A 17,154-nucleotide genomic window follows, 5' to 3' on the forward strand; every position below is an offset into this window, starting at 1 on the left:
AAAATTTTATGTGTAACTGAGTCTTGTTTTCCCCAAAATATTGCTTTCTAAGAAGTCACATCTGAGACGAGATGGGAAGTGGCTGCCTCAGCACATCATCTTTATGGGAGTGACAGCAATAGATCTACACAACATCAAGCAGATTTGGCGTTGTCACCCAAGAGTTTTGTCATGACCCAAATGCTGCTTAGTTACATAGTTAATATGGTTGAAAAAAGACAAAAGTCCATCAAGTTGAACCAAGGGATAGGTGGGGACGCGAATCCCAGAAGGAATTGAGACTAAGCATTTATGTTGTTTCTTTTTAAGAATTCATCTAAACCCTTTCTAAAACTGTCCACTGTTCCTGCTGTGACCACGTCCTGAGGAAGTCTATTCCACAGATTCACAGTTCTTACAGTAAAGAAGCTTTGACACTTCCGGAGACTAAACTTTATCTTCTCCAGTCGGAGGCAGTGCCCCTTGTCTTTTGAGCGCATTTTACATGGAACAGTTTTTCACTGTATTTTTTGTATGGCCCATTTATATATTTGTATAGGTTAATAATGTCCCCCCTTAGACGTCTCTTCTCAAGACTAATTAAATTTTAATCTTTTAATCTTTCTTCATAACTAAGACCCTCCATGCCCCTTATCAGTTTAGTCGCTCTCCTCTGTACTTTTTCCAGCTGCAGTGCATCCTTTCTATTGACTGGTGCCCAGAACTGAACTGCATATTCTAGATGAGGCCGCACCAACGCTTTGTAAAGTGGTAGTATTACATCCCTGCCCCGCGAGTCCATGCCTCGTTTAATGCATGAAATATCCTGGTGGCCTTAGAAGCAGCTGATTGACATTGTATGCTGTAATTTAATCTACCATCCACAAGGACACCCAAATCCTTCTCTATAAGTGACTCCCCCAGTGCTACATCACCTAGGACATATGAAGCACAGAGATTATTACTACCAAAATGCATAACGTTACATTTGTCCACATTGAACCTCATTTGCCAAGTTGATGCCCAATCACTCAAAGTGTTCAAGTCAGCTTGTAGTTTATGGACATCTTCCATAGACTGCACAGTACTACATAGCTTAGTATCATCTGCAAAAATAGAAATGGTACTATTAATCCCGTCCTCGATATCATTAATAAATAAATAAAATAATAGAGGACCCAGCACAGAACCTTGGGGTACACCACTTATAACCCGAGACCATTCTGAATAGGAATCATTGACCACAACTCTCTAGACACGGTCCTTCAGACAGTTTTCAATCCAATTACAAACTATACTTTCCAAGCCTATAGACCTTACTTTACCAATTAAACGTCTATGAGGGACAGTATCAAAAGCCTTTGCAAAATCCAGAAACACTACATCCACAGCCGCCCCTCTGTCCAGGCTTCTACTCACTCCCTCATAAAAACATATCAGGTTAGTCTGACAACCTCTGTCCTTGGTAAACCCATGTTGGTTATCACTTATAATATTATTTGCAGTCACATACTCCTGTATATAGTCCCTTAAGAGTCCATTCTGGGCTGTTCAAATTGACCCTTCATTTCAAGAAAGAAAATTCACATTTAGGCCTCATGCACACAACCGTAGCAGGTCCGTGCCCGTATAGCGGCCAGCAAAGAGCGGGTCCACATAATACTACCTGACGTGTGCACACCGATTCACTTAAATGGGTCTGCAGTCTAGCAGATATGGTGCGGTAGAGAATGGAGGCACGGATTGGAAGCCCATGGGTTTTCTGTCCTTGCCTCCGCAACGGTACAGATCGTCGAATGCAGATTGAGCACCACATTCAAGTGAATGGGTCCGCGTCCGTAGATGGCGGGCATGTGCATGAGGCTTCACTGGGGAACGAACGTAACACTTACATGGAGATCTCTTTTTCATCTTGGTGCTATGGCAGTCAGAAAGTAACAATGGCCTCAGGGTCTGCCAAGTACATAATCCCTTTAGGCCCTTTAAGTGACTGCCAGAAATGTCATTTCTTACCATGCTAAACCAAAGGCATGACAAGAAGCTCCTGGACCGTGTTGCCAAATTTCAAAGACCTCAGCTTTCATGTATAATACTGGTGTCTTCTTACGTGGCACTAGGTCCTGGTGGTGACTGCAACCTACAGCTACAGTCCTACACATACACACCTAAACATAGAAGACATCCTACCCTATATTGAAAACTGAATGAATCTCTTTGTCATATAAAAATGCTTGGTTTAACTCATCATTTGATATAAAAGGTCCACCTCATGCTAGTATGTTGTATATACAGTACAGACCAAAAGTTTGGACACACCTTCTCATTCAAAGAGTTTTCTTTATTTTCATGATTATGAAGGCATCAAAACTATGAATTAACACATGTGGAATTATATACATAACAAACAAGTGTGAAACAACTAAAAATATGTCATATTCTAGGTTCTTCAAAGTAGCCACCTTTTGCTTTGATTACTGCTTTGCACACTCTTGGCATTCTCTTGATGAGCTTCAAGAGGTAGTCACCTGAAATGGTCTTCCAACAGTCTTGAAGGAGTTGCCAGAGATGCTTAGCACTTGTTGGCCCTTTTGCCTTCACTCTGCGGTCCAGCTCACCCCAAACCATCTAGATTGGGTTCAGGTCCGGTGACTGTGGAGGCCAGGTCATCTGGCGCAGCACCCCATCACTCTCCTTCATGGTCAAATAGCCCTTACTTTCAAAGTTTTCCAAATTTTTCAGCTGACTGACTGACCTTCACTTCTTAAAGTAATGATGGCCACTCATTTTTCTTTACTTAGTTGCCATAATACAAATTCTAACAGCCTATTCAGTAGGACTATCAGCTGTGTATCCACCTGACTTCTCCTCAACGCAACTGATGGTCCCAACCCCATTTATAAGGCAAGAAATCCCACTTATTAAACCTGACAGGGCACATCTGTGAAGTGAAAACCATTTCAGGGGACTACCTCTTGAAGCTCATCAAGAGAATGCCAAGAGTGTGCAAAGCAGTAATCAAAGCAAAAGGTGGCTACTTTGAAGAACCTAGAATATGACATATTTTCAGTTGTTTCACACTTGTTTGTTATGTATATAATTCCACATGTGTTAATTCATAGTTTTGATGCCTTCAGTGTGAATCTACAATTTTCATAGTCATGAAAATAAAGAAAACTCTTTGAATGAGAAGGTGTGTCCAAACTTTTGGTCTGTACTGTACATAGTAGTGGCACCTTAAAAATGCACTGGCGCTATGTATATACTGTAAGTTGAGGTGCTGATATTCATGAAACTGATGTGTCTTCTCTACACCAGAATGGAGGTGAAATGTTCTTCAGTGACATGTACATCAACAAGACACTTTCTGAAGAACTGAAGAAAAACAAAATGGTGTGGGGTAAGTGGATTTTAAATTTCTGGACACATAAGTAGCTGTCAGAGAAAGTGGTTCTATAGTTGTTATTGAGAAAAAAGTTAAAAGTGTATTCTCATCATATCCCTAGGACATGCTAGAAACATATGATAGATGCACTTCTCACCTCCAGGACACACAGTTATCTCTAGAATGGAGGTTACCCATCCATGTCCTTCCTCACTCTGTCCAGCTGGCCATGTGGAACCAAAAGATTTAACTTTGGGCCCATCCTAAGCAGTGCTATCCTAGCAGTCTCTGGTATTCACCCTTTAACCCAGGTACAGGGATCTGGACTTCGCTGCAGGGGAACCACCAGGCTGCTATAATAATAATAATAATCTTTATTACTAGAGCACCAACATGTTCCACAGTGCTTTACAATAAGAGTTTATGTGTACAAACAAAAACATACATTACATAGCAACAAACAAGTCAATAATTAAACAAGAGAAATGAGGGCCTGTCTGGCAAGAGCTTACAACCCATGAGGACATAGGGGACAATCTATGAGGAAATAGGGGTTATCACCTGTAGTAGTGTCTGTGCGGTTAACAGCTGGCTAACGGACGTCAAGAGACACAGGTGCACGGAACCAAGGGGTCAGGTATAATCGAAGTCAGGGACAGGCCAAGGTTAGGGCCGGCAGAGTATGTGCTTAATGGTAAATGGTGTGAGGTCACCCCAAGCAGCAGAAGGTCGGAGTTCAGTAAACAGTCAGAGGTCGGTAAACAGGCAGACAAAATAATACAACACACCTTCCCAGGAGCTAGCAAGCTAAGGAACCTATTGCTCAGGTATCCTCCTACACAGGTACCTAAACTACCTTAGGGTTGCAAGACATTGGGTGGTGAAGATGAGGGTGCATGTCGGTTGGCCCTTTAAGAGCTGAAGGGAGCGCAGCCTACGGGCAAAGGTGGAAGTCCTGGCTGGCAAGCAGGCCGCTTGGAGAGACAGAGTGAACCTGATGGCGGGGCCTGCTGGGAAGAAGACACATTCACATTCACTTCTAGGAAAGCAGCAAGGGAGCCTGCCCACCTATTGAACGGTCTTACAATAGGGGCATATCCTATGGTTCTAAGATACTCCTTTAGGACCAATTTCCTATGGACTTGTGGCTGTAATATAGGTGCAAAAATATATCCTTACCCCCTGACTATTGGAATGGCATTAATACAGGGAGTGCAGAATTATTAGGCAAGTTGTATTTTTGAGGATTAATTTTATTATTGAACAACAACCATGTTCTCAATGAACCCAAAAAACTCATTAATATCAAAGCTGAATATTTTTGGAAGTAGTTTTTAGTTTGTTTTTAGTTTTAGCTATTTTAGGGGGATATCTGTGTGTGCAGGTGACTATTACTGTGCATAATTATTAGGCAACTTCACAAAAAACAAATATATACCCATTTCAATTATTTATTTTTACCAGTGAAACCAATATAACATCTCAACATTCACAAATATACATTTCTGACATTCAAAAACAAAACAAAAACAAATCAGTGACCAATATAGCCACCTTTCTTTGCAAGGACACTCAAAAGCCTGCCATCCATGGATTCTGTCAGTGTTTTGATCTGTTCACCATCAACATTGCGTGCAGCAGCAACCACAGCCTCCCAGACACTGTTCAGAGAGGTGTACTGTTTTCCCTCCTTGTAAATCTCACATTTGATGATGGACCACAGGTTCTCAATGGGGTTCAGATCAGGTGAACAAGGAGGCCATGTCATTAGATTTTCTTCTTTTATACCCTTTCTTGCTAGCCACGCTGTGGAGTACTTGGACGCGTGTGATGGAGCATTGTCCTGCATGAAAATCATGTTTTTCTTGAAGGATGCAGACTTCTTCCTGTACCACTGCTTGAAGAAGGTGTCTTCCAGAAACTGGCAGTAGGACTGGGAGTTGAGCTTGACTCCATCCTCAACCCGAAAAGGCCCCACAAGCTCATCTTTGATGATACCAGCCCAAACCAGTACTCCACCTCCACCTTGCTGGCGTCTGAGTCGGACTGGAGCTCTCTGCCCTTTACCAATCCAGCCACGGGCCCATCCATCTGGCCCATCAAGACTCACTCTCATTTCATCAGTCCATAAAACCTTAGAAAAATCAGTCTTGAGATATTTCTTGGCCCAGTCTTGACGTTTCAGCTTGTGTGTCTTGTTCAGTGGTGGTCGTCTTTCAGCCTTTCTTACCTTGGCCATGTCTCTGAGTATTGCACACCTTGTGCTTTTGGGCACTCCAGTGATGTTGCAGCTCTGAAATATGGCCAAACTGGTGGCAAGTGGCATCTTGGCAGCTGCACGCTTGACTTTTCTCAGTTCATGGGCAGTTATTTTGCGCCTTGGTTTTTCCACACGCTTCTTGCGACCCTGTTAACTATTTTGAATGAAACGCTTGATTGTTCGATGATCACGCTTCAGAAGCTTTGCAATTTTAAGAGTGCTGCATCCCTCTGCAAGATATCTCACTATTTTTGACTTTTCTGAGCCTTGTCAAGTCCTTCTTTTGACCCATTTTGCCTAATAATTATGCACACCTAATATAGGGTGTTGATGTCATTAGACCACACCCCTTCTCATTACAGAGATGCACATCACCTAATATGCTTAATTGGTAGTAGGCTTTCGAGCCTATACAGCTTGGAGTAGACAACATGCATAAAGAGGATGATGTGGTCAAAATACTCATTTGCCTAATAATTCTGCACTCCCTGTATATGATACATGCAGTCAAGTGCTTGAGTTGCAATGCAGATTTTTAAACATATTAGGGTCAATTCACACATCCGTATGTGTTTTGCGGATCTGCAAAACACTGACACCGACAATGTGCGTTCCGCATTTTGTGGACCGCACATCGCCGACACTCTCATAGAAAATGCCTTTTCTTGTCCGCAATTGCGGACAATAATAGGAAATGTTCTATTTTTTTTGCGGAGCGGAAGTGCGGATCCGCAAATGCGGATGCGGACAGCACATTCCGGCCCCATTGAAAATGAATGGGTCCGCACCTGTTCCGCAAAATTGCCAGGGCCAGCCGGGATCTCCTCCTCCGGCCAGCCCTGTCGGCATTTCAAAAATCGCGCGCCTGTGTTCATTCGGCGCAGGCGCTCTGAGATGAGGAGGCTCGCCTCCTCAGCACTCCCTCAGTGCGCCTGCGCCGATGACGTCTTCTCTTTCGGTGATGTCATCGGCGCAGGCGCACTGAGGGAGTTCTGAGGAGACGAGCCTCCTCATCTCAGAGCGCCTGCGCCGAATGAACACAGGCGCGCGATTTTTGAAATGCCGACAGGGCTGGCCGGAGGAGGAGATCCCGGCTGGCCCTGTCAATCAACACGACGAGGGGGCGGTTTTCTGCAGCAGCTACCAGCAAGTAGCCTCCCTACTTGCTGGTAGAGACGTAATTTACATATTATAAAACTTCGTTTTTGGAAGAAACTGCTGGATCAAAGTAAGTAACACCATTATATTTTCATATATCGCAATATAACTAATTTAACTAGCCCAAAAAAAAATAATCACTTTAGTGGGGTGACAGAAGCCCTTTAAAGTTGTATTCCATTAAGGTAAAGTCATCTCTTATCCACAGGTGAGGGGAAAACTATTAGATCAGTGAAGATCCAACCACTGGGACTCCCACTGATCACGGAAACGGTGGCCCCGTAATCTGCAATGAATGTAGTGGTAGGTCAAGCATGGACACTACTGTTCCATTCACTCTCTATGGCACTGCCAGAGCTAGCCAAGTACAGCACTCTGCTATTTCCAGCAGTCCCCTAGAGATGAATGGAACGGCAGTACACATGCTCGATCTGCCACTACATTCATTGCAGATTACAGGGTCCCTACTCTTGTGATCGTGAGGTCTTAGCGGTCAAAACCCCACCGATCTAATAGTTATCTACAGGATAGGGGATACCATCATCTAACCAGAATACCCCTTTAAGTATCTTTTTTTATCCTTTAGAGAGAGGAGAAGAATATAAACTTTGATATTCCTGGACATGTTGTGGGACCCTAGGAGCGACTGTAACTTTTACCTCCTCCTATGGCTCAGTGCCAGATCACTCAGACGTGAGCAGATTAATGAATGGAGCTTGAATAACTTTAATGCAGCTATTCTCTTTGACCCAGGTGAAGGTATTGGTGGAGCATTGCTGTGGAAGGACCTTTTCAAGTTCGCTGAAGAGATAGGATTCAGTCCCCCACGCCTTGTCACTTCACGGAACATCACCTTTAACAAGGAGCTAGAAGATGTTGCCAGTAAGTTCATTGAAACCTTAAGAATGAATCAAAGGGCTGAAATCCTGAAAACTCTGCATTTTCATGCAGTCCCCACTAGGGGCACCTCAGTGCAAACAGATTATTATTACAGTTTCCATTTCAGTCAGTTGTAACTGCATATATTCCCATACACTTAGCTCCCCCTAGTGGTGACTGCAGGCAACCAACTTTGCAATAGATAGGGAACAGGAGATTTATTAATGTCATTACGCCATTTGTCTGGCGTGGATACACTGAGAAATATAGTGGTCAGAATGAGTTGCATATTTATGAAGCACCTGTTCCACCTTACTGACCTAAAAGCTGGAAAAAGTGGATGAAAACAAGTTTTTTTTTTATTACAATTTTTAAAAATTAAAATTGTGTCTGTCTAATTAAAAAAAAAAAATTGTCGAAAACCGTCCTGAATGTCCCAGCCACAGCCCTGACTTGAACTCAATCGAACATCTCCGGATGGCGGTCCACCAAAGGTTCCAATCCAACCTTCTGCAGAGAAGAATGATCGAAAATCCCCAAATCCAGCTTTTCAAACCTTGTGGCATCATTCCCAAGAAGACTGGAAGTGGTAATCACTGCCAAAGGGGCTTCAACTAAGTCCTGAGTATAGGGTCCTGAATACTTATGTCAATGAAAGATTTTCATTTCTCATTTTCAATAAATTAGGAAAGATTTCTAAAATTCTGTCTTCACTTTGTATTATGAGGTATTGAGTGTAGACTGATGGGAGAAAACTCAACAAAAGGGCGCAGCATAACAAAATGTAAAAAAGTGAAAGGGTCTGAAGACTTTCCGAAGGCATTATAGTAAACAATTGGTCGGGAAAGTGGTATTTTGTGGGCTGGAAACATGTAGCAGTAATATGTTGGTTGTTATTTAGAACTCCTACACTACTACATATTTGCATTGAAGAGGTTTTACAAACAGTACCCCATCTGTTAGTGGGCTGAGTTGCAGTACCACACACAACCTGGCTTTCAAAGGTTCAGCAGACTGGCCACACTTGTACAATGGCAGGATCCACAGCTGCACTGCATTACTATGTATTGCCCACTAGGTGTAGCTGTTTCAGTACTGACAGTACTTGTGTACCATACTGTTCGCACATCTTCACAATGTGTTCTTTTCAGGTGACTACAAGCTCGTCTCTGCTACCTTCCGACTATTCAAGCTCCCGAAAGACGCTAACAAGGAAAAGTGTCAGGCAATGTACAAAGGGGGCGTCATAGGTTATGAAAATGAAATACAGTTTGATGTAAACTTTTCTTTCAAGGTATTCTTCTGATTTTATGACTTTTTTATTAAAACTTGGTCATTTTAAGCATTAAAGGGGGCTCCCATCTTGTAAAGCGACGGCTAGGATATGCCGTCAGTTTATGACTGGTGGGGATCCTAGAGGTGGGTGGTAGCAGTTGAGAGGGTTGTGTAGTGTGATGATATAGATGACTTATCTTTAGGTCAGGTCATCAATATTACATCGGCGGGGGTCCAACTCCCATCACCCCCACCAATAAGCTGTTTGAAGAGGTCACGGCGCTTGTGCAAGTGCTGCGTCCTCCTCAATGTTTACCTGCACGCTTTCTAGATCGTAGCAGTGGTGTGCAATTGCATCTGCTCGTCCTGTTCGCTTCAATGGGAAGAACAGTTGCAATTACACTGCGCAGCCGCTACAAGCAAGATGGTGTGCAGTTAAACAGTGAAGAGGAAACAGTGCTTTTGCAAGGGCCAAGGCCCCATCAATTGATCAATGGGTGGTGATGGGAATCAGACACCCATCAATCTAATATTGATAACCTATCCTGAGAATAGGTAATCAATATCCTCACACTACACAACTCCTTTAATGAGGTCCGCCAGTCTTCATTTAGATCCATTGTACGAGACAGCACAGCATCTAGTGTGAACACAGCCTTACTTCATCAGATGTCTGGAATTGTAGTTGCTAAATATATGGAATTGTTATTTGGACCCCATTGGTGGGGTATCACCAAGAAAATACCAGTAGGTTGGCTTTGCCTAAATGGATAACTGCTACAAATGTTTGTACTTTCTTAAGGGGGTTGTCCACAGGCTAGGGGATAAGTGTGTGATCTGCAAAGGTCCAACCACTGGCTATTTCCGTCCCATAGAGTTGAATGGAATGATGGACACGTATGCTTGTCTGCCGTTCCAAACGGGGAACAATGCCACCATTCCAGTGATAGGCAGGGGCCCCTGTGCTTGGACCCCGCCACTCAGACACTTACCGCCTATCCTGAGAATAGGGGATAAGTTGTTGTTATGGGACAGTCTCTTTCAAGGGGTTGGCTACTACAGTCAGGTTCATAAATATTGGGACATCGACACAATTCTAACATTTTTGGCTCTATACACCATCACAATGGATTTTAAATGAAACGAACAAGATGTGCTTTAACTGCAGACTGACAGCTTTAATTTGAGGGTATTTACATCCAAATCAGGTGAACAGTGTAGGAATTACCACAGTTTGCATATGTGCCTCCCACTTGTTAACCCCTTAAGGACCGGGCTCATTTTCACCTTAACCGCCTCACGTCCGCCCATAGGATATAAACGTCCTATGGGTGGACGTCTATTTCTGACAGCACGTTTTAGAACGTCCTGTCAGAAATAGCAGCTGCACGCTAATCGTGCAGCTGCTGATCGGGTTGCCCGCTGTCAGTGACAGCAGGGCAACCCTAAGACAAGGCAGGGACAGTGCCCAGGTGTCCCTGCCTTCACGATCGCTGCAGACACAGCGCTCACCGAGCGCTGTGTCTGCAGAGAAGGAAGCGCACAGCGCTTCCTGTTCCGGCCCGGCGGTCATGTGACCGCCGTGACCGGAGTGTGCAGGAGCTGTGTGAGGTCTCTCAGAGACCTCGATCAGCCCTGCTGTGAGGCTGTACAGCGCAGGATTGCTGCTGTACAGCCTCTATAGGGGTGGATTTCTTCTGTAACTGGGGCTACTATGTCAGCCCCAGTTACAGGAGAAATCAACTGTGAAAAAAAAAAGAAAAAGTGAAGCAAATGTCCCCCAGAGGTCTTGTATGACCTTATGGGGGACGAAAAGTGTAAAAAAAATAAAAAAAAATAAAGGGTTGAAAAAATAAAATAAAATAAAGTTTCACATGTAAAAAAAAAAAGTTCCCAAGTAAGGAATAAAAAAAAAAAATTAAAAATAGAAAAAATAAAATAAAATAGACATATTAGGTATCGCCGTGTCCGTAAAAACCAGCTCTATAAAAGTATCACATGACCTAACCCCTCAGGTGAACACCGTAAAAAAAAAAAAAAAAAAACTGTGTCAAAACAAGCAATTTTTGTCACCTTGCATCACAAAAGGGGCAACACCAAGTGATCAAAAATGCGTATGTCCCACAAAATAGTACCAATAAAACCGTCACCTCATCCCGCAAAAAATGAGCCCCTACATAAGAAAATCTCTCAAAAAATAAAAAAACTATAGCTCTCAGAACATGGACACATTAAAACATAATTTTTTTGTTTCAAAAATGCTATTATTGTGTAAAACTTTAATAAATGAGAAAAAGTATACATATTAGGTATCGCCACGTCCGTAACAATCTGCTCTATAAAAATGTCACTTGACTGAACCCCTCAGGTGAACGCTGCAAAAATAAATAAATAGAAACTGTGCTAAAACAACCAATTTTTTTGTCACCTTGCCCCATAAAGTGTTATAATGAATGATCAAAAAATCATATGTACCCAAAAATAGTACTAATAAAACTGGCACCTTATCCCCTAGTTTCCAAAATGGGGTCACTTCTTGGGAGTTTCTACTGTAAGGGTGCATCAGGGGGCTTCAAATGGGACATGGCATCTAAAAACCATGTGGAGTTCCTTTTCTTCTGCGCCCTGCCGTGTGCCCATACAGCAGTTTATGACCACATGTGGGGTGTTTCTGTAAACCGCAGAATCTGGGTAATAAATATTGAGTTTTGTTTGGCTGTTAACCATCGATGTGTTAAAGAAAAAAATTGATTAAAATGGAAAATCTGCCAAAAAAGTGAAATTTAAAAATTTGATCTCCATTTTCCTTTAATTCTTGTGGAACGCCTAAAGGGTTAACAAAGTTTGTAAAATCTGTTTTGAATACCTTGAGGGGTGTAGTTTCTACAATGGGGTCATTTATGGGGGTATCCACTATGTAGGCCCCACAAAGTGACCTCAGACCTGAACTGGTCCTTATAAAGTGGATTTTGGCAATTTTCTTAAAAATTTGAAGAATTACTTCTAAACTTCTAAGCCTTCTAACGTCCTAAAAAAATAAAATGACATTTCCAAAATGATGCCAACATAAAGTAGACATATGGGGAATGTTAAATAATAAATATTTTATGAGGTATCACTTTCTGTTTTAAAAGCAGAGAAATTGAAATTTAGAAAATTGCAAATTTTTCAAATTTTTGGGTAAATTTGGGATTTTTTCATAAATAAAGGTGAAATATTTTGACTCAAATTTATGACTATCATGAAGTACAATGTGTCACGAGAAAACAATCTCTGAATGACTTGGATAAATAAAGGCGTTCCAAAGTTATTACCACATAAAGTGAGATATGTCAGTTTTGCAAAATTTGGCCTGGTCAGGAAGGGGGCAAAGGGCCCAGATGGGAAGTGGTTAAGGACCAGGCCATTTTTTGCAAATCTGACCAGTGTCACTTTAAGTGCTCATAACTTTAAAACGCTTTGACTTATCCAGGCCGTTCTGAGATTGTTTTTTCGTCACATATTGTACTTCATGACACTGGTAAAAAAATACCTAATTTACCAAAAATTTTGAAAAATTTGCAAATTTCAAAGTTCCAGTTTCTCTACTTCTGTAATACATAGTAATACCCCAAAAAATTTTTAGGGACCAGTTCAGGTCTGAAGTCACTTTGCGAGGCTTACATAATAGAAACCACCCAAAAATGACCCCATCTAAGAAACTACACCCCTCAAGGTATTCAAAACTGATTTTGCATACATTGTTAACCCTTTAGGTGTTGCACAAGAGTTATTGGCAAATGGGGAGGAAATTTGAGAATTTCATTTTTTTGTCTAATTTTTAATTTTAACCCATTTTTTCCACTAACAAAGCAAGGGTTAACAGCCAAACAAGATTGTATCTTTATTGCCCTGACTCTGCCGTTTACAGAAACACCCAATATGTGGCCGTAAACTACTGTACGGCCACACAGCGGGGCGTAGAGTGAAAGGTGCGCCGTATGGTTTTTGGAAGGCTGATTTTTATGGACTGGTTTTTTGACATCATGTCCCATTTGAAGCCCCCTGATGCACCCCTAGAGGAGAAACTCCCTAAAAGTGACCCCATCTAAGAAACTACACCCCTCAAGGTATTCAAAACTGATCTTACATACGTCGTTAACCCTTTAGGTGTTGCACAAGAGTTATTGGCAAATGGGGATGAAATTTGAGAATTTCATTTTTTTGCCTAATTTTCAATTTTAACCCATTTTTTCCACTAACAAAGCAAGGTTTAACAGCCAAACAAGACTGTATCTTTATTGCCCTGACTCTGCTGTTTACAGAAACACCCCATATGTGGCCATAAACTACTGTACGGCCACACAGTAGGGCGTAGAGTGAAAGGTGCGCGGTTTGGTTTTTGGAAGGCAGGTTTTGCTGGACTGGTTTTTTGACACCATGTCCCATTTGAAGCCCCCCTGATGCACCCCTAGATTAGAAATTCCGTAAAAGTGACCCCATCTAAGAAACTACACCCCTCAAGCTATTCAAAACTGATTTTACAAACTTTGTTAACCCTTTAGGTATTGCACAAGATTTAATGGAAAATAGAGACACAATTTCAAAATTTCACATTTTTGGCAGATTTTCCATTTTAATATTTTTTTTCCAGTTACAAAGCAAGGGTTAACAGCCAAACAAAACTCATTATTTATGGCCCTTATTCTGTAGTTTACAGAAACACCCCATATGTGGTCGTAAACTGCTGTACGGGCACACGGCAGGGCGCAGAAGGAAAGGAATGCCATACGGTTTTTGGAAGGCAGATTTTGCTGGACTGGTTTTTTGACACCATGTCCCATTTGAAGCCCCCCTGATGCACCCCTAGAGTAGAAACTCCAAAAAAGTGACTCCATTTTAGAAACTACGGGATAGAGTGGCAGTTTTGTTGGTACTAGTTTAGGGTACATATGATTTTTGGTTGCTCTATATTACACTTTTTGTGCAGCAAGGTAACAAGAAATAGCTTTTTTGGCACGTTTTTTTTTTTTGTTATTTACAACATTCATCTGACAGGTTTTATCATGTGGTAATTTTATAGAGCAGGTTGTCACGGACGCGGCGATACCTAATATGTATACTATTTTTTTTATTTATGTAAGTTTTATACAATAACTTCATTTTTAAAACCCAAAAAATGTTTTAGTGTCTCCATAGTCTAAGAGCCATAGTTTTTTCAGTTTTTGGGCGATTATCTTGAGTAGGGTCTCATTTTTTGCGGGATGAGATGACGGTTTGATTGGCACTATTTTGGGGTGCATATGACTTTTTGATCGCTCGCTATTACACTTTTTGTGACGTAAGATGGCTTTTTTTACACCGTTTTTGTTTTTATTTTTTTACGGTGGTCACCTGAGGGGTTAGGTCATGTCATATTTTTATAGAGCCGGTCGATACGGACGCGGCGATACCTAATATATATACTTTTTTTTATTTATGTAAGTTTTACACAATGATTTCATTTTTGAAACAAAAAAAATCATGTTTTAGTGTTTCCATAGTCTAAGAGCCATAGTTTTTTCAGTTTTTGGGCGATTATCTTGAGTAGGGTCTCATTTTTTGCAGGATGAGATGACGGTTTGATTGGTACTATTTTGGCGTACATGCAACTTTTTTGATCACTTTTATTACCTTTTTTGGGAAGTAAGGTGGGCAAAATTTCAATTTTCTCATAGTTTTTATTTTTTTATTTTTATGGCGTTCACCGTGCGGGGAAAGTAACATGACCGTTTTATAGATCAGGTCGTTACGGACGCGGCAATACCTAATATGTGTAGTGTATTTTATTTTTTTAATTTTTATTCAGTGATAAATGTTTGTTTTTTTTATCTTAACTTTTTTCACTTTTTTTTACATTTTTGTGACCCAGACCCACTTGGTTCTTGAAGATCCAGTGGGTCTGATGTCCGTATAATACAGTACAGTACAATATATATTGTTCTGTACTGTATTTTACTTACACTGAACAGATCTATGCTTTTAGCACAGATCTGTTCAGCACCATGGACAGCAGGACGCCTGAGCAGGCGTCCTGTTGCCATGGGAACCTTCCCCGTCTGCTCAGAACTTCGCAGACGGGGAAGGGTAAGCACAGGGCTGAGGGGGGCTCTCTGGGGGCTGTCGGGGGGCTCTCTTCTGCACAGATGTCAGCCGTTTATACCAGGGTGCCAGCAATGTGCTGGCACCCTGGTATACCCACTAGAAGCCAACGATCGTTCATGGGGAGGCGGGCGGGGGATCGCGATCCCGCCTGCCGCACCGCCCGCCTCCCGCAACGCCCCCACCGCCTGCGACACCCCCCCCCCGCACCACCCGCCGGCATAAAATCGTGCAGGGGTGCAGGGGGGGGTGAAAAATATTGATTTTAGCCACTCTAAAGTTTCTGATCCCCGCGGTCCGATCAGAAACTGCAAAAAGCGCAGCAAACCGCAGGTCTGAATTGACCTGCGGTTTGCTGCGATCGCCGATACGGGGGGGTCAAATGACCCCCCCCTGCATTGTTACGGGATGCCGGCTGAATGATTTCAGCCGAAATCCCGTTCCGATTAACCCCTGGGGCGCCGGAATACAGATTTTAAGTCAGGACGTACTGGTACGTCCTTGGTCCTTAAGGACTCGTGAAATAGGGCGTACCGGTACGTCCTATGTCCTTAAGGGGTTAAGGGACCTAAAGTAATGGGACAGAATAATAATCATAAATCAAACTTTCACTTTTTACTACTTGGTTGCAAATCCTTTGCAGTCAATTACAGCACAAAGTCTGGAACGCATAGACATCACCAGACGCTGGGTTTCATCCCTGGTGATGCTCTGCCAGGCCTCTACTGCAACTGTCTTCAGTTCCTGCTCGTTCTTGGGGCATTTTCCCTTCAGTTTTGTCTTCAGCAAAGTAAAATGCATGCTCAATCGGATTCAGGTCAGGTGATTGACCTGGCCATTGCATAACATTCCACTTCTTTCCCTTAAAAAACTCTTTGGTTGCTTCTGCAGTATGCTTTGGGTCATTGTCCATCTGCACTGTGAAGCGCCGTCCAATGAGTTCTGAAGCATTTGGCTGAATATGAGCAGATAATATTGCCCGAAACACTTCAGAATTCATCCTGCTGCTTTTGTCAATAAATACAAGAGAACCAGTTCCATTGGCAGCCATACATGCCCACGCCATGCCACTACCACCACCATGCTTCACTGATGAGGTGGTATGCTTAGGATCATGAGCAGTTCCTTTCTTTCTCCATACTCTTCTCTTCCCATCACTCTGGTACAAGTTGATCTTGGTCTCATCTGTCCATAGGATGTTGTTCCAGAACTGTGAAGGCTTTTTTAGATGTCGTTTGGCAAACTCTAATCTGGCCTTCCTGTTTTTGAGGCTCACCAATGGTTTACATCTTGTGGTGAACCCTCTGTATTCACTCTGGTGAAGTCTGCTCTTGATTGTTGACTTTGACACACATACACCTACCTCCTGGAGAGTGTTCTTGATCTGGCCATCTGTTGTGAAGGGTGTTTTCTTCACCAGGGAAAGAATTCTTCGATCATCCACCACAGTTGTTTTCCATGGTCTTCCGGGTCTTTTGGTGTTGCTGAGCTCACTGGTGCGTTCCTTCTTTATAGGAATGTTCCAAACAGTTGTTTTGGCCGCGCCTAATGTTTTTGCTATCTCTCTGATGGTTTTATTTTATTTTTTTAGCCTAATGATGGTTTGCTTCACTGATAGTGACAGCTCTTTGGATCTCATCTTGAGAGTTGACAGCAACAGATTCCAAATGCAAATAGCACACTTGAAATGAACTCTGGACCTTTTATCTGCTCATTGTAATTGGGATAATGAGGGAATAACACACACCTGGCCATGGAACAGCTAAGAAGCAAATTGTCCCATTACTTTAGGTCCCTTAACAAATGGGAGGCACATATGCAAACTGTTGTAATTCCTACACTGTTCACCTGATTTGGATCTAAATACCCTCAAATTAAAGCTGACAGTCTGCAGTTAAAGCACATCTTGCTTGTTTCATTTCAAATCCATTGAGGTGGTGTATAGAGCCAAAAATGTTAGAATTGTCTTGATGTCCCAATATTTATGGACCTGACTGTATATAGTACTAGCTACATATGTGCTGGAAACAGCAAATACGTGCAGCTAGTAATAGTTGTTATTAAAGGGGTTTTCTGGGTTCAGAGCTGAATCCGGACATAT

The 17,154-nt window shown here is 42.2% G+C and overlaps 1 protein-coding gene across 1 annotated transcript in view; it reads left to right on the forward strand.

The window, feature by feature from the left end:
• Positions 1–17,154, forward strand: part of LOC121005523 (arsenite methyltransferase-like) — a 79,458-nt gene that overhangs the window by 55,117 nt on the left and 7,187 nt on the right. The window contains exons 7-9 of the mRNA XM_040438295.1: positions 3,295–3,376; positions 7,533–7,661; positions 8,810–8,952. Of these exons, the coding sequence (XP_040294229.1) occupies positions 3,295–3,376; positions 7,533–7,661; positions 8,810–8,952 (354 nt within the window). The remainder of the gene's footprint in view (positions 1–3,294; positions 3,377–7,532; positions 7,662–8,809; positions 8,953–17,154) is intronic.

The sequence above is a fragment of the Bufo bufo genome, chromosome 6 (assembly GCF_905171765.1).
Source record: "Bufo bufo chromosome 6, aBufBuf1.1, whole genome shotgun sequence".
NCBI lineage: Eukaryota > Metazoa > Chordata > Amphibia > Anura > Bufonidae > Bufo > Bufo bufo.